Source organism: Myotis myotis, unplaced genomic scaffold (genome assembly GCF_014108235.1).
Source record: "Myotis myotis isolate mMyoMyo1 unplaced genomic scaffold, mMyoMyo1.p scaffold_m19_p_3, whole genome shotgun sequence".
NCBI lineage: Eukaryota > Metazoa > Chordata > Mammalia > Chiroptera > Vespertilionidae > Myotis > Myotis myotis.
The window spans coordinates 86,330,567-86,354,827 of NW_023416335.1; the positions used below are offsets into that span (position 1 = coordinate 86,330,567).

Genomic DNA, 24,261 nt, shown 5'->3' on the forward strand with positions numbered 1-24,261 from the left:
TTCCACCTGACAGTGGGAAGAATTTTTCAAATTTTCTTCATAAAGATTAAGTAACCTAGCATTCAGGACTGTGTATGAGGGGTGAAGTGAATTCTGAAATATCTTGCTTAATGGTGGATTTTAGTAGCTTTTCAATTGTACAGAGAATGAAGAGATCAGAAGAATGTAGGATAGGGCAAGAGAAGCAGAAGGGGCCAGAAAACAAAGGGAGTGAAGGCTCTCTGAGCACAGATGTGACACAGAAACACCCATTTGGCCAAGATCCACCCAGAATACCCTCACTCAGGTATACTGTACTTCCAGTGAACATTAGCTTTCCACCCTCTGTCCTTTCCCTTGTCTGGCTTGGTTTACAATATTATGTAAATGATTTAAACTGCCTGGTGAGCTAAACACCTAGTTTTGTAAATACCAGCAACTGACATGAACTAGTATTTGTTCTAAGTTTGAATTTTAATAATCATTATATTTTTAGACTGTCAAAAGTGGTATAAGAATATGAATAAATTTGGCATTTTTAAAAGATTAAAGCATGTTGAAATTAACTTTGTGTGAAGAATGTTTGCTTTTCTCTTTGAAGTATCACCATATACCTTAAGGTCAGTGGTCCTGTTCTGTGGGGTTATTGCTAGTTAGGCTAGGGCTGGCAACAGTACTGTCAAAAATAGATTTTGCCAGTATAAACCCATGTCCATTTACTCATAAACTCTTTCTCATGTAGATTTTTCTCTGTTAGGTCACGTGTTTTTTTTTTAATTATAAAAGTAACATATGCTCATTGTAGAGCACTAAGAAAATAAAAAAGGACTTATATTATCCCATAACTCATAGATACTGTTTTTAACATGTTATATTTTCAGTCGGTGAAAATTCTTCAAAAATAATTTCTTTACATGCAATATACATTAATATTTCAAGAAAAATGATTTTAAATATAATAATATCAACACTGTACTTACATAGTATAATATCACCAAAATTGTAGGAAATATTAAAAATCTGTAAATAACAGGATTACTTCTATTATATTCTAAAATATTTTTTTCTCTGGCTCTGTATAGGTTCATCAGTTTATGTTCATTATATTCCACAAATGAGCGAGAAAAATAATTTTTAATAATTACACATTTCAATCTATAGACATACCTTATTTAACGATTGTTCTGTTGTTCGACACCTACATTGCTTCTAAATTTTTACAGTTGGAAATAGTCTTTTTATGATTATCCTTAAATGTAAACTCAGGATTACTAATTTTTATTTTGCCCAAATTAATAGATATTAGTGGCTTGACAAGTTTTGAAACATGACTTTAAAATAAATTTTTATTTTTTTAAATTAAATCTTTATTGTTCAGATTATTACAGTTGTTCCTCTCTTTTTCCCCCATAGCTCCCCTCCACCCAGTTCCCACCCCACCCTCTGCCCTTACCCCCCCAAACTGTCCTCATCCATAGGTGTACAATTTTTGTCCAGTCTCTTCCTGCACTTTACACACCCCTTTTCCCCCAAGAATTGTCAGTCCACTCCCTTTCTATGCCCCTGATTCTATTATATTCACCAGTTTATTCTGTTAATCAGATTTTTTATTCACTTGTTTTTTAGATTAATTTGTTGATAGATATGTACTTGTTGTTCATAATTTTTATCTTTACCTTTTTCTTTTTCTTCCTCTTCTTAAAGGATACCTTTAAGCATTTCATATAATACTGGTTTGGTGGTGATGAACTCCTTTAGCTTTTCCTTGTCTGTGAAGCTCTTTATCTGAACTTCAATTCTGAATGATAGCTTTGCTGGGTAAAGTAATCTTGGTTGTAGGTTCTTGACATTCATCACTTTGAATATTTCTTGCCACTCCCTTTTGGCCTGCATAGTTTCTGTTGAGAAATCAGCTGACAGTCTTATAGGTACTCCCTTGTAGGTAACTAACTATTTTTCTCTTGCTGATTTTAAGATTCTCTCTTTGTCTTTTGCTCTTGGCATTTTAATTATGATGTGTCTTGGTGTGGTCCTCTTTGGATTCCTTTTGTTTGGGGTTCTCTGCGCTTCCTGGACTTGTAAGTCTATTTCTTTCACCAGCTAGGGGAAGTTTTCTGTCATTATTTCTTCAAATAGGTTTTCAATATCTTGCTCTCTTTCTTCTTCTGGCACCCCTATAATTCAGATGTTGGTTCACTTGAAGTTGTCCCAGAGGCTCCGTACACTGTCTTCATATTTTTGGATTCTTTTTTCTTTTTGCTTTTCCGGTTGGGTATTTTTTACTTCTTCGTATTTCAAATCTTTGACTTGATTCTTGTGATCCTCTAGTCTGCTGTTGGATCTCTGTATAATATTCTTTATTTCAGTCAGTGTATGCTTAATTTCTATTTGGTCCTTTTTCATATCCTTGAGGGTCTCACTAGATTTATTGAGGGTCTCAATAAATTTATCGGCTGTTTCTAGAAAATTCTTGAAAAACCTTATAACCATGGTTTTGAACTCTATATCCAGTCATTTGCTTTCCTTCATTTCTGTCATTTGTGACCTGTTTATTTGTCTCCGCATTTTGGCTGCTTCCCTGTGTTAATAGGGTGGCTTTCTGTGCTAGGTGTCCTATAGGGCCCAGTGGCTCAGCCTTCTTAATTACCTGAGGTGGACACTCTTGGTGCACCCCTTTGTGGGCTGTGTCCACAGTCTTGTTGTATAGTTAAGCCTTGATTGTTGTAGGTATCACTGGGAGAAATTGACTACCAGGCCAATTGGCTGTGAGACTCAGCTGTGTCTATGGTGGGAGAACTTCTGTGCTGAAGACACCCTCTGGGGCAAGACTTACTTCAGTGGGACTTTGGTGCTCACTGAGTCTGCCCCCTGAGTGTTGTAATGGATCTGAGGAGTTGTAATCTGGATGGTCCCACTCTGACCCCTGGGTACACTGGATCTTGGATCTCTAAGGAGGTGCTAATTTAGCCTCTGCCTGAGGCTACCCAGCAGGAGCTAAGGAGAAATCTGCAGATTCCTCTTCTTTGTTTGGGATTTGGAGGTGCCCAGATGGGGCCCAGCTATGAAGCCATGCAAGCTGCTGTGGGGCCTTGTGCCTTCTTTTGGATGATCTGGGTCTCTCTGACCCAGCTGCAGTTTGTTAGGTAATTTTAGATTGCAAAAGGCCAGGTCATTCATATGCAAAAGCCTCTGCACACAGCTTGGGTGGGGCGGGGTCTCAGGGAATCAACAGGGCGGAGCAAACAGCTATAGCTGATCCTCAGTCCTGCCCTAAGAGGCCCTGGGTCTCAGTGTCCTGCGGTAATCGCTGCAAGCACCTCTGAGAGAAAGCCGCCCTTGAGTTCCAACCGATGCCAGACCGTCCAGTTTCTCCCCGTATGAGTCTGGGTCCCCAGAAACTAGCCCAGAACTGGAGTTCAGAGCAGGAGCGTATGTCTCCCTCCTGATTGAAAAATACAACCGCGTCCTCAGTTGCCAGCCCTTTCCACGTGCGTCTCTGTACCTTTGCACTCTACTTCCGCACCTCCTCTGAGTCTCAGTGTGCTTTTCTCTTTCCTTCTAGTTGTAGAATTTCCACTCAGCCAGCCTTCCTGTGGTTCTGGATGATGTCTGTTTTGTCTTTTAGTTGTATTTTTGAAGTGGTTGTGCGAGGCAGCAATTTCAGGTGTTTACCTATGCCGCCATCTTGGTTTCTCTAAAATAAATTTTTATATAGAACCTCTCACCTTTTATAAATTCTCTGTTCCTCATGCTAACCGTAACCATCCCATTTCTATAGGCAACCAACCAGTTCTTCATGTCCTCCCTTTCCAGGGACTTTTTTCCACGTGGTAAAATGTTTATCTTTTGTCTTGTCCCCATGATATTAGTTAGTTTATTTGATGAACCAACTGATGCTATGGTAGAGGCTCCCAGATACTAAACATTTAATTGTGTCTTTCTGGAGGTAGTTCCCTAGTGGGGCCTTTTTGGTTAAGTCATCAAGTGATTCTGAGGATTTCCAGCCCAGGAAATAAGGAAGGGCTATGCTATGAGATCCTGATTACACTCATTTTTCTTATCTGCTGCTCCAGTCTTCTCTGTAATATCCGAGAATCTTCAGGCTTCTGTATTTCTTTCTGAATAGTTAAAATGGAAAACTAGTTAGAGAGATGATGTGATATGATATAAATAATCCTATCTAATAAAAGAGAAACATGCAAATTGACCATACCCCCAAACGCTTCCCATTTGCTAATCAGTAGGATATGCAAATTAACTGCCAACCAAGATGGCGGCCGGCAGCCAGGCAGCTGACGCAAACAGGAGGTTTGCTTGCTCCAGTGATGGAGGAAGCCAAGGTTCCCGGCCTGCGGCAGCCCAGCTCTGAGCTCCGGATGCAACAATGTTGCAATTATAGAAGCTAAACGAGCTCCAGATAGCTGCTTTAAGCCAGCAGTTGGCTCAGAGCTTAGAGCCACAGTGATGGCAACAGAGTTTCAATTATAGAAGCTAAACAAAGCCCAGATATCTGCTTTCAGCAGCCGAGGCCTCAAGCTGGAGCCAGCCTCAGAGCTAAAGCCGGCTCTCAGCTCCAGTGACAGCCATAGAAAGTAAATAAATCCCAGAATAAAAAAAAAAGAAAAAAAGGAGAGGCTGGGAGCTTCAGTCACCTGCCAGCCTGAAAACGGCCCTCAGCCCCTCACCCAGACTGGCCAGGCACCCCAGTGGGGACCCCCACCCTGAAGGGGGTGTGACCAGCTGCAAACAGCCATCATCCCGTCATCCAGGCTGGCCAGGCACACAAGGGGGACCCCCACCCTGATCCAGGACACCCTTCAGGGCAAACCAGATGGCCCCCACCCATGCACCAGGCCTCTATCCTATACTACAGGCAGGGCGGGACAGCGCGAGCTCCCATCCGTGCCCCATGTGCAGCCCTGGGCAGTGGGGCATAAGCCCCACCCAAAGCCGGGACCCCTATGTGCCACCTGAGCCCCCAGCCAGGACCCCCGTGCCACCTAAGCCCTGCACTGCTAAGCCCCGCCCCCAGCCGGGACCCTATGACTATTGGAGAGCAGGAAAGTGCCGCTGGGCCCTGGGTCGCTGTGGTGATCCGGCCATCGGTAAGTAGAAAAGTGCGGCCTATAGGCCGCCCCCAGCTGGGCCTGATCCAGGAGCAGGAAAGCCCGGCCTGTGGGCAGCCCCAAGCTGGGCCTGCTCCCCCGTCGCCATGGCGATCCTGGAGCAGGAAAGCCCGGCTTGCAAGCAGCACCCCATCCTGGCCATAGCTCAAGGGAGAGTACAACATGCAGTGGAGGCCAGGAGCCTGAGAGATCAACACAGAGGAGCTTCTGCTCCAAGCCTCCATGGTGTGGCTGAGGGCAGGCCCCCAGCAGACACACACACACACACACACACACACACACACACACACACACACAGTGCCTGCTCTGAGCCTCCAATGTGGCTGGGGACAGACCCCCAGTGGGGGCGCACACACACACACACACACACACACACACACACACACACACACGGGATGCCTGCTCCGAGCCTCTGCTGCCAGACTGTGGCCATCAGTAGGACATCCACTGTGGGCTCCTGGACTGTGAGAGGGGCAGGCTGGGCTGAGGGAACCTCCAACCCCCAGTGCACGAATTTCGTGCACCGGGCCTCTAGTCTATATATATAAAAGCCTAAGTGACCACTCAACTGGTAGGTATGATGCGCACTGACCACCAGGGGACAGATGCTCAATGCACAGGCATGGAAACATGGAATAGACTGATGAATTTCAGAGGGAAGCGGGGAGGGAGGAGGGCGGGAAGAGATTAACCAAAGATTTTATGTGCATACTAGAGGTCCCTCGGCCTGGCCTGCGCCCACTTGCAATCCGGGACCCCTCGGGGGATGTTGGACTGCCGGTTTTGGCCCGATCTCTAAGCCAGGCCGAGGGACCCCACCGGAGCATGAATCCGTGCACCAGGCCTCTAGTATCATGCATGGGAGGGGTGTGTCCCTGAGCCTGGCCTGCACCCTCTCCAATCTGGGACCCCTTGGGGGATGTCTGACTGCCAGTGTAAGCCTGATCCCACAAAGATCGGGCCTCAACCGACAGTCAGGCATCCCTCTCACAATCCAGGACTGTTTGCTCCTAACTGCTCGCCTGCCTGCCTGATCGCCCCCTAACTGCTCCCCTGCTGGTCTGATTGATGCCTAACTGCTCCCCTGCTGGCCCGATCGCCCCCAACTGCCCTCCCCTGCAGGTCTCGTCACTGCCAGCTGCCCTCCCCTACAGGCCTGGTCACCCCCAACTGCCCTCCCCTGCTGGCCTGGTTGCACCCAACTGCCCTCCCCTGCTGGCCTTTTCGTTCCCAACTGCCCCCCTGCCAGCTTGGTCACTCCCAACTCTCCCCCGCTGGCCTTGTCACCCGCAATTGCCCCCCTGCTGGCCTGGTCGCCCCACACAGCCTGCTGTTCATTCGTTTGGTCGTCCCTCACTAACCCCCCTGCTGGCCTTGTCGCCCCAAGCAGCCTGCTGTTTGCTCTTTACTGTTACTATGACGGTGTCCCAGACAATTTGCATATTCCTCTATTATTAGTATAGATGTTATAACTATATTAAAAGGCAAGATAATCTTGGCCACATTTTCATTTTTTAATATCTGGGCCTTCTCTAGCTATTATAAGATCAGAAGGACCTGAAGATAGAGTATGAGGTGGTGGAAATTCTATAGTATTGGCGGACCCAGATTCTAATTCTATTGCTGCCTTTAGTTAGTGTGTAACCCTGGGCAAGTCACTACACTTTTCTGGTGTTCCATTGTCTTACCTATAAAATGAAAGTAAAGACTCTTTAAAGTTCATTTCTTCTTTAAGAATATTGGTTTTGATCCCAGAAGTCATATCATTCGGGAATTCAAGTCCTTCAGGGTCATTAGGGCTTTGTTTTTAAAATTGTTTTGATTTTTGAGAGTAGGGTGTTAAAATACTATTTATTAAATCCTTCTTAAACGTATAAATAAAATGTTTGTGCCCTTTTGCAGTGGCAGCTGAATCCAGCAGGAACTTGTGTTCTTGAACGAAATGAGCCTGAAAGCAGAGAGAGTAAGTATTTACAAGTCCTTTTTGAGGTTAACTTTATTGCTGAGAAGAAATAATGCATTGTGAATTTTAATGAAATTGTTGGAAATTGTTGTAGTCTTAGACAGAGGCTACTCTTTTTCCAGGTTCGATTTTTGCCACTCAGTGTGCTCACAAGCATTTGTTTACCATATACTAGGTGTGATGGAAAGTGCTGGCTAGTAATTAGTCCTGCATGATCTGCGCTTTAATATAAATAATCATATACAAATTGATTTCATAAATTAAATTTATATGAAATAGTAAACAACAGTGTTCTTCCATACCAAAACAAAAGCTTTTTGGATGGTTTGACAGGAAAACTGCATATAAGTAATACAGCTGGATCTAGGGCCAAATTATGAGGATGTATGAATTCTTATTAGAGTAAAGCCACATTTGCGCAGATTTGTCAGAGACTAGAAATGTCCTGGGTATTTGCATATTCTAATTAACTATCAGTCATCACACCTATCATAAATGAATTGCTAGTCTTCAAAGCTTTATTATTTGCATACTGACACAGATATTTTGAAAGTAATGGAATCTTTGGGAGATTTACAATTCCTTAGGCACATTAATTTTGAACATTAGTTACTGGTGTACAATATTATTTTTAAATACTAGCTATGCTAGCTTGTTGATTGTTTGTATTCTAGGTAAGTGGAAGTTTATAAGGTAAAGTTTTCTTGATAATAACAATGATTTGATTATCCTGAAAAATCAGGAAATATAAATATCTTTATGAAAATAATTTCTATGTAAATATCTTGATTTTCTTTGTTCTGAATTAACTTTATTTTATTCAAATAGTAATCTGGAAAAAATACATATTTATGCTTCAGCTTTCTTTTTTAAAATTTATCAGGAAAAATAAGTAAAAGGAAAAAAAAAAAGATATACCCAGAGTGTGACAAAAGTAGGTTTATAGTTGTGTGTACGTGAAACAGTTTATTCTTGTATTATTATTTATTAATTATTGTATTCTTTTCCATATGAACAACTAAAAACCTACTTTTGCCCCACCCATCATATATGTGGATCTGATTAAAGGATGTATATTCAATAACAGTGCTTGAGGGGATCAGTTAATAATTCCCTGTTATTAGAGAAAAGACTCAAAAAGCCTTAACTGTAAAAAGATGAATTAATTTATCTATGATAAAATAAGAATATATGTTCATCAAAAGATACATTAAAAGAGGACAAAGGCAAGCCATGGAATAAGAGAAGATATTTACCATTTATCATCAACAAAGGACTTGTATCCAGGATTTGTTGTTCCTAGATCATTAAGGAAAAGGAAGCTATGCTATGGTTAGCAGTCCCAAGATTGGAGGGAGGGTTCGTGATTAGGAGAAAGCAAGAGAAAGGCATCTGGCTGCTGGCAGTTCTTTATTTATTGACGGGATGATGGTTAAGTGTATGTTTGCTTTGTGACAGTTCATTGAACTGTTAAGTTCATGTTTTGTATGTATTTTTTAAGAAGTGTTTTATATCAACAAATAATATCCCTGTCGCCCTAGCCAGTTTGGCTCAGTGGATGGAGCATTGGCCCGTGGAATGAATTGTCCCTAGTTCTATTCATACCATGTACCTCGTTTGCAGGCTCCATCCCCGCCCTGGTCCAGGCGCTTCTGGGAGGCAACCAATCAGTGTGTCTCTTTCACATCAATGTTTCCTTCTTGTCTCTCCCCCTTCCTGCCACTCTCTCTAAAAATAAATGGGGAAAATATCCTCGGGTAAGGATTAACAATAATAATAATAATAACAATAATAAATAAAAATAAATAATATCCCTATCTTTCTCAATGTTATAACAGCTTTATTGATATAATTCACACACCATAAATTTGCCCCTTGAAAATATAAAATTCAATGGTTTTTAGTGTATTCATAGAATTGTGCAACCTCACCACAACCTAATTTCAGAACATTTTCATCATCTCAAAAAGAAACCTTTCCATTTGTATTCACTCCCATTTTCACTCCCCCTATCTCCAGGCAACCACTAATCTACTTTGTTTTTTAAAATCATCTATTCTGACCATTTCATATAAGTAGATTGCTTTCTAACTTTGGAATCAGCTGAGAAACAGACACAGGACTCAAACAGATGAAAATCAAAACACCAATTTTATTGCAAGACTGAGGCTTGGACTCTCCCAAATCAGGCTTTATGGTATTTTGTCCTTCCTTACTCTCTGACCTACCCACCCCAACCAAGTCTAGACCTTGAAAAAGTACTCAGGGAGAGTCTGTCCAGTTCCGAGGAGACTTGCTGATTTATACCCTCTCAGATCCAGCAGCAGGGACAAAAGAGAAGGGAGGCAGGTAGTGTGAGTAATTACTTCCAATCTGTATAACTGAACTCAAATAACCCATAACATTCTTTTTAAGAAATCACAGGGCTTTGAAGAAAATAAGGGAAATTTCCAGGTACTCCTGTTTCCTTGGGGGAAAATAGAAATAAGAGGAACAGTTTAATAGAATTAAATAGCAACAGTCAGTAAACACAAAGCCAGGTTACCTTGGGGACAAATGTCCATATAAGTTGGGATCTTGAGAATAAGTAAGTCCATGGCCTGCTGCAGTGGAGAACTAAGCCTGAGGCTCCCACATGAAGCTGGGCGTCCTCCAGGGAAGCTAAAATGCTCCCACTCAGGTACACCTCCTGGCAGAAGCAAATGCAAATTTTCTCAGAAGGGAAGTGATCCCAACGCAGCCCCACAGGATATAATAACATATGAGCTCATAATTTAAAAATAACCATACCTAGTGGGAAATATGCCACCATGAGTAAGAGTGAACAGAAATAACAAACAGCATAGACTCCCAAGGATTTTATGTTTTGGAATTATGAAATAGAGGCTATAAAATGTTTAGGAAGTAAAATATGCTATTTAAAAAAGCACAGAACAAGCAATTATAAAAAATGACCAGGCAGATTTGAAAAGAATCAGATAGAATTTAAAGAAATAAAAAAATCAGTGGCTGAGTTAAAGCACTGTTTATTAATGGCATGCTATTGGTTTTTTGAGTGGCACAGTCTTTATGGGGTACTGACCCATGAGTGGTGGAACATTTAGCATCCCTGACAGAGATGGCAATGCACTTCACAGGCTAAGAATCGACAATTCAATTTATAATGCTGAAAAAATGGTAATCCATATAGAAAAACAATATTGGGTTCTTGCTTTACATGATATAAAAATCAATTATAAAAATATTAAAAAATTAAGTAGAAAAGGTAATTTTTAGATCAAGGGTTTCTGTTTTAGAACAGTTTTCAGTTCACAGAAAAATTCAGGGGAAGATACAGAGAGACTCATATACCACTTACCCCTACACATGAATGGCTTCCCCCATTATCCAGATCTTCCCCAGAGTGGTACATTTGTTGCAATTGATGAACCAACTTTGACATATCATAACCACCCAAAGTCCATGTTTACATCATAAATTCACTCGTGATGTACATTTTATGGGTTTGGATAAATATATAATGACATGTATGTATCATTATGGCATCATACAGAGTATTTTCACTGCCCTAAAAATCTTCTGTGTTCTACTTATTTTTCCCACACCCTCTCTTCAACCCTTGTCAACCACTTTTTTTTTTTTTTTTTTAGCCATAGTTTTGCTTTTTCCAGAATGTCATATAATTAGATCATACAGTATGTCACCTTTTCAGAATGGCTACTTTCTTAGTAATAGGAATTTAAGGTTCCTTCATGTCTTTATAGCCCATTTCTTTTTAGTGCTGAATACGATTACATTGTCTGATGTACATAGTTTATCTATCTATTCACCTACTGAAGGACATCTTGATTACTTCCAAATAATTTCAGTTATGAATGAAGCTGCTGTAAGCATCTGTGTATATTTTTGTGTGTGGACATATTTTCACTTCTTTTGGATACATACCAAAGAGCATGACTGCTGGATCATATGGTAAAGAGTATGTCTAGTTTTGTAATAAACCGCCAAACTGTCTTACAAAGTGGCTGTATCATTTTGCACTCCCACCAGCAATGAATATGACTTCCTATTGTTCCACATCCTCTCAGCATTTGGTGTTGTCAGTGTTCTAGATTTTGGCCATTCAAATAGGTGTACAGTGGTATCTTGTTCTTTTAAATGAACTGGTGGTAAACTGTCCAGTATGTTTAATAGCATTTCTTAAGGCATTGGGCTAATTGTAAGCACTTAGTCCATGCTAGGCACATGTTAGTAGGTAGGTCTTTTATTTATTTACTTTAATCCTCACTCAAGGACTTTTTAAATTGAGAGAGAGAGAGAGAGAGAGAGAGAGAGAGAGAGAGAGAGAGAGAGAGAGAGAGAAACAAACATTAATCAGTTGCCTCCTGTATGAGCCAAGACAGGAGATCAAATCCAAAACCTAGGTATATTCCCTGACCAGGAATCAAACCTACCACCTTTTTTAGTGTATGGGACCATGCTCCAACCAACTGAGCCACCCATCCAGGGCAGTATCTTGTTTTAATTTGCATTTCCCTGATGACATATGATGTGGTACATTCTTTCATATGCTTATTTTCCATCTGCATATCTCAATTGCATATTGACTTTTGGATATTCACCTTGTATCCTCCAACCTTGATGTAAATCACTTATTAGTTCCAGGAGGTATTTTTTTCAATTCTTTTGGATTATGTGAACAAAGATCTTTAATTCCTTCCTTCCCAAGCTGTATTCCTTTCCTTGTCTTGTGGCATATAGCTAGAATTTCCACCCTGATGGAGAAGGAGTGGTGAGAGAGGAGGATATTCTGGCCTTGTACCTGATTGTGTTGGAAAGCTCAGAGTGCCTCGCCATTAAGTATGATGTTATCTGTAGATATTATTTTTATTTCTGTTTTTTTTGTTAACACCCAAGGAAATTTTTTAAAAAAAATCTTCATTGTTGAGAATATTATACATGTTCCCCTTTCCCCCCATAACCCTCCTCTATCCGGTTCGCGCCCCACCCCAGGCCTTTACCACCCTGTTGTCTGTGTCCATAGGTAATGCATATATGCATGTATGATCTTTGTTTAACCCCTTCCACTACTGCCCTTCCCCCTTCCCTCTGAGAGTCATCAGTCTGTTCCATGTATCCATGCCTCTGGTTCTATTTTATTCATCTGTTTATTTTGTTCATCAGATTTATTGTTCATTTATTTTGATTTTTAGATTCAATTGTTGATACGTATTTATTGCCATTTTATTGTTCGTATTTTTTATCTTTTTCTCCTCCTCCTCCTCCTTCTCCTTCTCACCCTTGTCCTCCTCCTCCTCCTTCGTCTTCTTAAAGAACACCCTTCAATTGCTCTGATTGGGTATTTTTTTGCTTCTTCATACTCCAAACCATTGATTTGATTCTTGGAATCCTCTACTCTACTGTTGAATTTCTGTAAATAATTCTCTATTTTAGTTAGTGTATGCTTAATTTCTGACTGGTTCTTTTTCATGTCTGACATTCTCACTAAGATCCTTGAAAGTCTCACTGTCCCTTGAGGCTCTCATTAAATCCCTTGAAGTTCTCATTAAGCAACCTTGTAACCATTGTTTTGGACTCTATCCAGTAGTTTGCCTGCTTGCATTACTTTCATTTGTGACATGTTTCCTTGTCTCTGCATTTTGGCTGCTTCCCTGTGTTTGTTTTTAAGTATTAGGTGGAGCTGCTATGTCTCCTGGAGTTAGTAGAGTGGCCTGTGTAGTAGGTGTCCTGTAGGGCCCAGTGACTCAGCCTCCCCAGCCACCTGAGCCGAGCACTGTAGGTGCGCCCCTGTGTGGGCTGTGTGCACAGTCTTGTTGTAGTTGCTGTTGGCATCACTGGGAGGAATTGATCTCCAGGCCAGTTGGCTATGAGGACCAGCTGTGTCTACAAGGGAGGAGCTGCTGTGCAGGGGATACTTCTATAGAGCAGGACTTGCTTCAGTAGGGCTTAGGTGTGCACTGAATCTGCCCCTTGAGTGTGTCACTTGTGGATGAGTAGAGTTGTAATCTGTTATGGTCTGAAGCTGACTGGGGCCTCCCAGGACGTGCAAAGTCAGCCACTACCTGGGGCCACCTGGCAGGAGCTACAGAGAGATCTGTAGATGGCTGCTATTTGTATTGGGCTAGGAAGTACCCGGGTGAGGCCAAACTGTGAAGCAAGGTAGGCTGGTGCTAGTGCCGGGTTTTGGACCTCTTATTGATAGGTTTGGGCCATGCTGACACCAACTGCTATTTGTTCGAGAGATTTTTAGGAAAGTCTAAAGCCTGAGCCAGGACAGGCCATTCATATGGAAAAGCTGCTGCGAACAGCTTAGGTGGTGCTGCAAATTGGATGGGGTGGGGTCTCAGGGAATCACCTTGACAGAGTGAACAGTATGAGCCAGGCTGATGGAAACTCAAATATGGCTGCCAGTCAGTTCTGAGGCAGGGGAGGTCCCAGTACAGGAACAATGACCCCTGTGAGCACCCACATCAACAAGCTAAAAAAACAAAAATCTTATGATCATATGGATACAGAAAAGCATTTGACAAAATTCAACACCAAAGAGTCATGATAAAAACTCTCAGTAAATTAAGAATAAAGAATATCTACAGCTCTGGCCAGTGTAGTTCAGTGGTTAGAGTGTCAGTCTGAAGGGTCATGGGTTCGATTCCCGGTCAAGGGCATGTACCTGTGTTATAGGTTCGACTCCTGGTCCCAATGGGGGCACATGTAGGAGGCAACCAATCCATGTGTCTCTCTGATATCAATGTTTCTCTCTCTCTCTCCCCCTCTCTCTCCCTTCCACTCTCTCCCTTCCACTCTCTTTAAAAATCTATGGGAAAAAATTTTGTTGGTTCTTTTTTTTTATGTGGTTTTTTAAAAAATAAATCTTTATTGTTCAGATTATTACAGTTGTTCCTATTTTACCCCCATAACTCCCCTCCACCCAGTTCCCACCCCACCCCCCTGGCCTTACCCTCCCCACCACTGTCCTCATCCGTAAGTGTACAATTTTTGTCCAGTCTCTTCCTGCACCCCCCACACTCCCTTCCCCCTGAGAATTGTCAGTCCACTCCCTTTCTATGCCCCTGATTCTATTATATTCACCAGTTTATTCTCTTAATCAGATTCTTTATTCACTTGATTTTTAGATTCATTTGTTGATAGATATGCATTTATTGTCACTTTGTTGTTCATAATTTTTACCTTTACCTTTTTCTTCTTCTTCCTCTTCTTAAAGAATACCCTTCAGCATTTCATATTATACTTGTTTGGCAGTGATGAACTCCTTGAGCTTTTTCTTATCTGTGAAGCTCTTTATCTGACCTTCAATTCTAAATGATAGCTTTGCTGGGTAGAGTACTCTTGATTGTAGGTACTTGCTATTCATCACTTTGAATATTTCTTGCCACTCCCTTCTGGCCTGCATAGTTTCTGTTGAGAAATCATATGGATTCTGTTGATAGTCATATGGATACTCCCTTGTAGGTAACTAACTGTTTTTCTCTTGCTGCTTTTAATATCCTCTCTTTGTCTTTTGCCTCATTTTAATTACAATGTGTCCTGGTGTGGTCCTCTTTGGATTCCTCTTGTTTAGGGTTCTCTGTGCTTCCTGGACTTGTAAGTCTTTTTCTTTCACCAGGTAGGGGAAGTTTTCTGTCATTATTTCTTCAAATAGGTTTTCAATATCTTGCTCTCTCTCTTCTTCAGGCACCCGCATAATTCGGATGTTGGTATGCTTGAAGTCCCAGAGGCTCCTTACACTATCTTCATATTTTTGGATTATTTTTTCTTTTTTCTGGTTGGGTGATTTTTGCTTCTTCGTATTTCAAATCTTTGACTTGATTCTTGGGATCCTCTAGTCTACTCTTAGATCTCTGTATATTATTCTTTATTTCAGTCAGTGTATGCTTAATTTCTCATTGGTCCTTTGTCATATCCTTGAGGGTCTCACTAAATTTCTCGGAGGTTTCTAGAAGATTCTTGAGTAACCTTATAACTGTGGTTTTGAACTCTATATCCAGTAGTTTGCTTTCCTCCATTTCTTTCATTTGTGACCTGTTTCTTTGTCTCCGCATTTTGGCTGCTTCCCTGTGTTAATAGGGTGGCTTTCTGTGCTAGGTGTCCTATAGGGCCCAGTGGCTCAGCCTCCCCAATTACCTGAGGTGGACACTCTTGGTGCACCCCTTTGTGGGCTGTGTGCACAGTCTTGTTGTAGTTAAGCCTTGATTGTTGTTGGTGTCACTGGGAGGAATTGACCTCCAGGACAATTGGCTGTGAGGACCAGTTATGTCTACAATGGGAAAACTTCTGTGCTGGAAACACCCTTATGGGGCAGGACTTGCTTCAGTGGGGCTTTGGTGCTCACTGAGTCTGCCCCCTGAGTGTGTCTCTAATGAATGTGAAGAGTTGTAATCTGGATGGTCTCACTCTGACCACTGGGTACACTAGCTCTTGGATTTCCAAGGAGGTGCAAAGCTGGGTGCCTGAGGCCACCCAGCAGTAGCTACAGAGAGAACTGCAGATTCCTCCTTTTTGTTTGGGGTTTGAGGTGCCCAGATGAGGCCCAGCTGTGAAGCAATGCAGGCTGCTATCGAGCCTTGGGCCTTCTTTTGGAAGCTCTGGGGCTCTCTGTCCCAGCTGTAGTTTGTTAGGTTTTAGATTGCAAAAGGCCAGGCCATTCATATGCAAAAGCCTCTGTGCACAGCTTGGGTGGGGTTGTAAATTGGGTGGGGCGGGGTTTCAGGCAATCACCAGGGTGGAGCAAACTGCAATGGCTGCCCGTCAGCCCTGCCCCGAAGAGGTCCCCAGGTCTCTGTGTCCCGCGGCACTGTGCAGGAACAATGATCGCTGCAAGCACCTCTGAGAGAAAGCTGCCCTCGTGTTCCGGCCCGAATCCAGACAGTCCAATTTCTCCCTATATGAGTCTGGGTCCCCAGAGTCTCACCCAGAACTGGAGTTCAGAGCATTCGGGAGCTTGTCTCTCCCTCCCGATTGAAAAAGACAAAAGTGTACCCAGCTGCCAGCCCGTTTCCGCAAGCGCCTCCATACCTCTGCACTTTATTTCTGCACTTCCTCCCAGTCTCAGTGCACTTTCTCTTTCCTTCTAGTTGTATAACTTGCACGCAGCCAGCCTTCCCGTGGTTCTGAATGATATCCTTTTTGTCTTTTAGTTGTAGTTTTGATGTGGTTGTGCGAGGCAGCAATTTCAGGTGTTTACCTATGCCGCCATCTTGATTCCTCAATTTTGTCGGTTCTTAGTGAGCATGTTACAGACATAAACCAAGATGGTGGCATAGGTAAACACCTGTACTTGCCAACTCCCACAACCACATCAAAATTACAACTAAAATACAGAACAACCATCATTCAGAACTGCCTGAAATTTGGCTGAATGGAAGTCCTACAACTAGAGAAGGAAAGAAAGTACATTGAGACTGGTAGGAGGGGCAGAGGTGCAGAACAGGCTGGTCTGTTCTTTTTTTTTTTTAATTAAATCTTTATTGTTCAGATTATTACATTTGTTCCTCCTTTTCCCCCCCACAACTCCCCTCCACCCAGTTCCCACCCCACCCTCTGCCCTTACTCCCCACCCACTGTCCTCATCCATAGGTGCACGATTTTTGTCCAGTCTCTTCCCGCATCCCCCACACCCTTTTCCCCCCCAAGAATAGTCAGTCCATTCCCTTTCAATGCCCCTGATTCTATTATAATCACCAGTTCATTCTGTTCATCAGATTATTTATTCACTTGATTTTAGATTCACTTGTTGATAGATGTGTATTTGTTGTTCATAATTTGTATCTTTACCTTTTTTTTTCTTCTTCCTCTTCTTAAAGGATACCTTTCAGCATTTCATATAATACTGGTTTGGTGGTGATGAACTCCTTTAGCTTTTCCTTATCTGACCTTCAATTCTGAATGATAGCTTTGCTGGGTAAAGTAATCTTGGTTGTAGGTTCTTGACATTCATCACTTTGAATATTTCTTGAGACTCCCTTCTGGCCTGCAAAGTTTCTGTTGAGAAATCAGCTGACAGTCATATGGGTACTCCCTTGTATGTAACTGACTTTCTTTCTCTGGCTGCTTTTAAGATTCTCTCTTTGTCTTTTGCTCTTGGCATTTTAATTATGATGTGTCTTGGTGTGGTCCTCTTTGGATTCCTTTTGTTTGGGGTTCTCTGCGCTTCCTGGACTTGTAAGTCTATTTCTTTCACCAGGTAGGGGAAGTTTTCTGTCATTATTTCCTCAAATAGGTTTTCAGCATCTTGCTCTCTCTCTTCTTCTGGCACCCCTATAATTCGGATGTTGGTACACTTGAAGTTGTCCCAGAGGCTCCTTACACTATCTTCGTATTTTGGATTCTTTTTTCATTTTGCTTTTCTGGTTGGGTGTTTTTTGCTTCTTCGTATTTCAAATCTTTGACTTGATTCTTGCGATCCTCTGGTCTGCTGTTGGGAATCTGTATAGTATTCTTTATTTCAGTCAGTGTACGCTTAATTTCTAGTTGGTCCTTTATCACAACATCAAGGGCCTCACTAGATTTCTTGAGGATCTTACTACATTTATTGGCGGTCTCACCAGTCTTTTCGAGGGCCTTACTAAAATTATCGGCGGCTTCTAGACAGTTCTTGAAACACCTTAAAAGTGTAGTTTTGAACTCTATATCCAGCAGTTTGCTTTCCTCCATTTCTGTCATTTGTGTCCTGTTTCTTTGTCTCCGCATTTTTTTTATGCTTTCTTGGTGCACCCCCTTGTGGTCTTTGTGCACAGTCTTGTTGTAGTCAATCCTTGATTGTTGTAGGTAACACTGGGGGGTATTTGACCTCCAGGCCAATTGGCTGTGAGAATCAGCTGTGTCTGCAGTGGGAGAACTTCTGTCCTGATCTCTAGGGAGGTTCTAATCTAGCCTCTGCCTGAGGCTAACCAGCAAATGCCTCCGTGCAAGGCGTGGGCGGGGCGAGTCCCAGGGGAGCAACAGGGTGGGCAGAGCGAGCAGTTATGGCTGCTCTCAGCCCTGCCTTCAGAGGCTCTGCTTCTCAGTGTCCCAGCAATTGCTGCAAATACATCAGAGAGAAAGCTGCCCTCGAGTTCCAACCGATGCCAGACAGTCCCGCTTCTCCTGTTTGAGTCTGGGTCCCCAGAGACTCTCCAGGAACTGGAGCTCAGAGCCTGAGACTCCCTCCCGATTGAAAAAGACAACCGCGCCCTCAGCCGCCAGCCCACTCCCCATGCACCTCCGCACCTTAGTATTTTACCTCCGCACTGCGCCTCCTCTGAGTCTCGGTATGCTTTTCTCTTTCCTTCTAGTTGTAGAATTTCCACTCAGCCAGCCTTCCTGTGGTTCTGGGTGATGTCCGTTTCGTCTTTTAGTTGTATTTTTGAAGTGGTTGTTCGAGGTAGCAAACTCCGGTGTTTACCTATGCAGCCATCTTGGTTTCTCCTGGTCTGTTCTTTTTTTAATCGGGAGGGATATCTCATCTGCAGAGACCTCCCATGAGAAGCAAGGGATCCCAGCCCTACATCAGACTGCCAACCCAGGGTCCCAGAGGTGGGAAGAGAAATCCCTGTAACTTTGGGCTGTAAAAACCAGTGAGGATTGTGGCTGAGTGACATGGAGGCTCCTGGAGACCCAGCAGTTCCCCCTTAGAAGGCTGGCACATGAACTTACATGATCCCACTTCCTCTGAGCTCCAATACTGGGATGACAGCTTTGGGAGATCCAGGGACACACAGGGAGGAACTGGATTGCCTGGCATGAACTTGGGGGTGGCTTAAAGAGAATGCCTGAATTTCCAGCCATCTCTCCCTGGCAGACAATAACCCTGCTGCTTTTCACAGCCAGATGTTATGTGGGTACCTTTCTCAGTTCTGGTGCTCTCTGCTGGGGGGCTCAGCTTGGGGATTAGATCCCAGAGTTCTCAGTGGCAACCCCCACAGCTGAGATATCCCTCTGGAACTTCAGTTGCTGTGGGAGCCCAGCCAGCCCTTTCACTCCTCTGCCCCACCTACGAGTCTCTGTGCGGTATCCACTTTTGGTCCTCGGTTATCAGGGTTCTTTCCAGCGTGTCTTCTGCTGATTATTCAGGAAGTTTTTCTGTATTTTATTGTAATTCTGGTTTGGTCCTGGAAGCATGTCTGTGTAGCATCCACTTACTCCGCTGCCATTTTTAATTTCTTCTGCAATTCTATTAATTTTGCCTCCTGTAGTTTAATACTATGTAATTAGGTGGATATACATTAAAGATTATTATGTCTTCTTAGAGAAGATAAAATAATGCCTTTATCATTATGTAATACCTTTCTTTATCCCTGATAACTTTCCTTGCTTTTAAGTCTGCTCTGTCTGAAAATAATGTAGCTACTCCTGCTTTCTTTTGAGTAGTGTTACCATGTATATATATATATATATATGTGTGTGTGTGTGTGTGTATAATTTATTTTAGAGGTCCCACCCTACAATTGTCAGTTGTTAAACACCCAAGGCTTTTCCACTCTGGTGATCTTCTATTCCTGGCCCATCGTCCTTGCTGTACTCATGTCTGTCTAACTACCTACCACACTTAAACATGGATGGATCTTAAAAATAGAATGTTGAATGAAAAATCAAGTTGCAGAAGACTAAAATACATTAGGATACGGTTTCCTATATAATGTTTAAAAGGAAGCCAAATAGCCCAGCTGGTTGTTGCTCAGTGGTTGAACGTCAACCCATGCGTTGACCCATGAACCAAGAGGGCACATGCCCAGGTTGCAGGCTCAATCCCCAGTTGAGGGCATGCAGGAGGCAGCCGATCAATGATTCTCTTTCATCATTGATGTCTCTACCTCTCTCTCCCTCGCGCTTCTTTCTGAAATCAATAAAAACATTTTTTTAATTAAAAAAAAGGAAGCCAAGAAAGGAGGACCTATGTAATACCTTCAACAATAAAGATTAAAATAAATAAATAAATATTTTTTAAAAAGGAAGCCAATACTGTATTGTTTAGTATATGTGGTAAAATTATTTTTAAGAAGCAATGGGAAACAGGATTCAGGATAGCAGTTACTTTTGAATGGGGTGAAAGAGGGATGGGATTAGATTGGGGAGCATACAGAAGTAATTTTGTTTTAGTTTTTGGGGGGTGGTCTTGAATATACATTTTATTATTAGGCATTAAAATTTCCATCTGTGTTATATATATTCTTTTTTAAGAGAGGGGGTAGGCTTTCCCGATCTGCCTCCAGACGGCAAGACTGCACCCTCCTGATCAGGTGTCCTTATGGCTAAGAAAACAGAGCAGAGCAGAAAACACAGGCTTGGAGGGCAAGCAGGTCCCTGGAAAGACGGGAAGCAGCGGGGCGGGAGAAACTTTTGGAGATGATGGATATGTTCACCACATTGACTTAAGTGGTGGTTTCTGGGATGTATACTAATATCAAAACTTATCAAATTGTACACTTTAAACATGCAATTTCTCATACCAATTACGCTCTTAAAATCAAAAGACGGGGAGAGGTGGAAGCCAACCTCTTCTCCCATCCGAGCAACGAGCGAGGCCTGACTCCCTTCCAGTGGAGGAGTGGGAACTGCGGAGCCTTCCCTCGTACTCTATGCTCCACAGGCTGTTCCCTCACCTCCTTAAAGGAGAAGGAGGTGCATTTTGTTTCTTCCCAGCTAATAAAAGGAACAAATTTTCCCCAAAAAATGTTTGATGGATTTTTTGCCTTTCACTGTTGTGAGCCCATTTTTTTAAAGCTTAGATACTGTATTACCTGAGTGAGTTATCTGGAATCCGTCTTCAACAGTTGAGCATGTTAAGATAATGAATATTCCTTTTTAACTTCAGCATTATTTTGATCTTGCAACCTATATGACTTTAACGAATGCAAACATATTTGAAGTGAAGTTTTCCTGACGTTGTTATTCTTGAACACTAGATGGTGTGGTGCGACCCATCCCTCCGAATGAAGAAATGCACCCACACAAGAAGCTGTGTCTTGGAAACCACTAAGGAGACCTGTCTGAACTGGAGTGAAGACGTCAAGAATTTTCATTGCACTTTAAAAAGTCAGCCTTGTTAACTCAGACAATAAGGGCGGATTATGCAAGTAGTTGAAAAGAATCTGGGAATGCTAATTTATTACTAGCATATGAATGACATTAATGATAATATTTTGAGATTTGTTTTCCGGAATATAGTTCTGTGCTCTTTTATTACACTAAATGGGGTACCAGTAGTAGAGGCATAGTGAGACCAGCTTGATTGCCCACAGGGTTGGTTTCTCCCTGTTTGCTTTATATTCGCCCGTCTAAATGGGGCTGTGGTTCACTGGAGGTCACATCTCAGCAGAGAAATACACATCTTTTAAGAAACATTAATTCCCTTGGATTACAACGGTGACAATCAATAAAATGCTCCAAGGATTTTATTTTAAACAACCTGGCCATTTTATTTCAAATATGTTTTTATTGATTTTAGAGAGAGGAAGGGAGAGAGAAAAGTAGAAACATCAGTGATGAGAGAGAATCATTGACTGGCTGCCTCCTGCACCCCCGCTACTGGGGATCGAGCCTGCAAACTGTACCCCGGCCGAGAATCGCACTGGTGACCTCCTGGTTCATGGATGAACATTCAACCATTGAGCCACCTGGCCATTAAAAACAATTTTTTTAAAATCCTCACCCAAGGATATGTTTTCCATTGAGAGTGGAAAGGAAGTGGGGAGGGGAAAGAGAGGAGAGAGAGAGAGAGAGAGAAAGAGAAACATCGATGTGAGAGAGACATTGATGTATCCAACCAAGTATCAAACCTGTAACCTAGGTATGTGCCCTTGACCAGAATTGGACCTGTGACCCTTCGATGTGAGGGTTGACACTCTAACCACTGGGCATGCCAGCCAGGGCCAACCTGGCCATTTTAAAGAGCCATTGTATGAATTACCAAAAGTTCACATTTATACCCAAAGATTTATAATAACCAGAATTTATTTAAGATTGAATCACATAAATAAAGTTAGTGGACCTTGTCTGCATTACTAGAAGTATATTTTTTAAAAGGTTATTAATTTTTCTTAAGTCTTTCATATGTAGAAATCATAGTGATTTGTTGGACTACAGTGATATATTACTGATTTAGGATAGCAATAGGAAAATATTATTTTGAGACAGTATTACTATTTGATAGCACTTACTCCTGAAATCACTAGCAATGAATTTTCAATTTGGTTATGATTAACAGAGAAGAAATAGTTTGGAATATTGAAACTAGCTTTTTAGAATTCTATTCATAATGATGACCATTTTCCCTCCACATAATTAACACCGAGTGTCTCATGGCTTTGAATTCAAGGCCTTTCAAAAACATTTGCAATCATTAAGCATACTGACAGTCCTGAAAGTAAACTTATGGTCATTTCAGTTAGATCATTCCAAACTGCTCTTCAGGAATCAAATCAATCTCTCTCTCTCTCTCTCTCTCTCTCTCTCTCTCTCTCGCTGAGAAATTTTCAGAAAATTACTTCAAAGATGAAGGTTCCCGCTTTGTACTTTCCTACGGTTAGAGAGGGAGCTGCAGTGGCCCGTGGCCCTCAGGCCCGTGGCAGGCCGTGCTGAGGAACTACTCCCCTGGTGACAGAGAGGTAACCAGGCTTGGCTCTGCTGATGTCCCTTCCTGTCCATGACCCCACGTGGCTTCACAAGGCCTCTGCTGGTTCCTCAGAATTGCACAGGACCATCCGAATCCTGACCAGATGCCCTTCCTTGTACAGAAGGCTGTTTAGTTCCACTGGGAGTTCAAAAGAAGTCATAGCAGGCAGGTGAGAACTGTCAGCATTTTTACACAAGGTGTAGGGCATGGAATAGAGAGGGAGGGAGAAGAGGTGCCTTTAGAGATAACCAGTGGTTAAGCTCTTCTTTAATATTTATCAATATGCAAACAGATTTGTTTATATCCCCAGTTGCTTTCGTACACTAATTAGATGTACTTAAAAGTTTTCTTGGATTTGTTGTTTTGCTGTTACCTCCATCAAATGTTTTATTAATCAGTCACTATTTTCTAAGACCCAACCAAAAGCCTGGAATACTGCCAGGTTTATGGATTTATTGTTGGGTATTGGAGAGGGGTGGGTATCAGAAGATACATACAAATGGGAGAAACATACAAAAGGGAAAAGCTATGATTCGGAAATGGAAAATTGATATTTCTATAGCACTATTAAAATGGTCATGATAATGCGATCTTTTTCTGTACAACTGGTCAGATTTCAGAATTTATTGAGAATTTACTATGTAGTACCAGAAGGTAAGCTCTATGAGGCAGGGAGATAGATAGATAGATAGATAGATAGATAGATAGATAGATAGATAGATAGATAGATGATAGATAGATAGATATAGTTTTTTTAAACTGCTGAATCCAGTGCCTACCACAGTGCCTGGCACATAATGGGCATTCAGTATTTGTTTACTGATCGAATGACTGCTGGACACTGGCCAGACTGGCGATGAGATGTGTAAGAAATTCTCCCTGCCCTCAAGAAGCTCACAGTCTAGTGAAGGATACAAATATGTAACCAAGTAATAGAGAACAATTATCAGAATGTGGTCCCTGCCCCAACAGGTTGGCATCACCTGGGGACTTGTTAGAAATGCACCTTCTTAAGGCTCATCCAGACCTTAAATCAGACACACGCTGGGGGGTGGGGCCGGGCAGTCTGTTGTCTTCGCAGGGCCTCCAGGTGATTCTGATGAGCTTCATGGCTGAGAACCACCCAGTGGATGTAGGTAAGAAGCAGTGTAAGGGCCTCGTCAAGCATGACTAGCAAAAGTTTTTCCATTTTTAGTTTTGCTTTTAATGTAAGTGCACATGTTGACAGATTGGCTGATTTTAACATGTATGTTGTAGTAATAGATTCAAGGATTTCCATTATTGTAAATTTAGTTATTTTAGTAAAATTATACCTACACATTTAAAATGATCAAATAGTTCATTAAACCTTACTTTGAAACAATAGTCTCCCTTTACCCCCATCCCTCCCCAGAGGCAATCAGGTTCGACTATTCTAGCTGATTCTTTTGTATTTATCTCCAAAACTCCAAATAATGTCTATATTTTCCCTTAGTAGTTTTTCAGTTTTAGGCTTTTATATTTTGAATTTCCATTGTGGAAGGCTTTCTTTCACTTCAGTCTCCTCTCCACACACTTCCATC

The 24,261-nt window shown here is 42.1% G+C and overlaps 1 protein-coding gene across 1 annotated transcript in view; it reads left to right on the top strand.

The window, feature by feature from the left end:
- Positions 1–21,761, top strand: part of CDADC1 (cytidine and dCMP deaminase domain containing 1) — an 89,286-nt gene extending 67,525 nt beyond the window's left edge. Inside the window, exons 10-11 of the mRNA XM_036298918.1 lie at positions 7,008–7,068; positions 20,991–21,761. Coding sequence (XP_036154811.1) covers positions 7,008–7,068; positions 20,991–21,064 — 135 coding nt within the window. The 3' untranslated portion in view covers positions 21,065–21,761. The remainder of the gene's footprint in view (positions 1–7,007; positions 7,069–20,990) is intronic.
- The last annotated feature ends 2,500 nt before the right edge of the window (positions 21,762–24,261 follow it).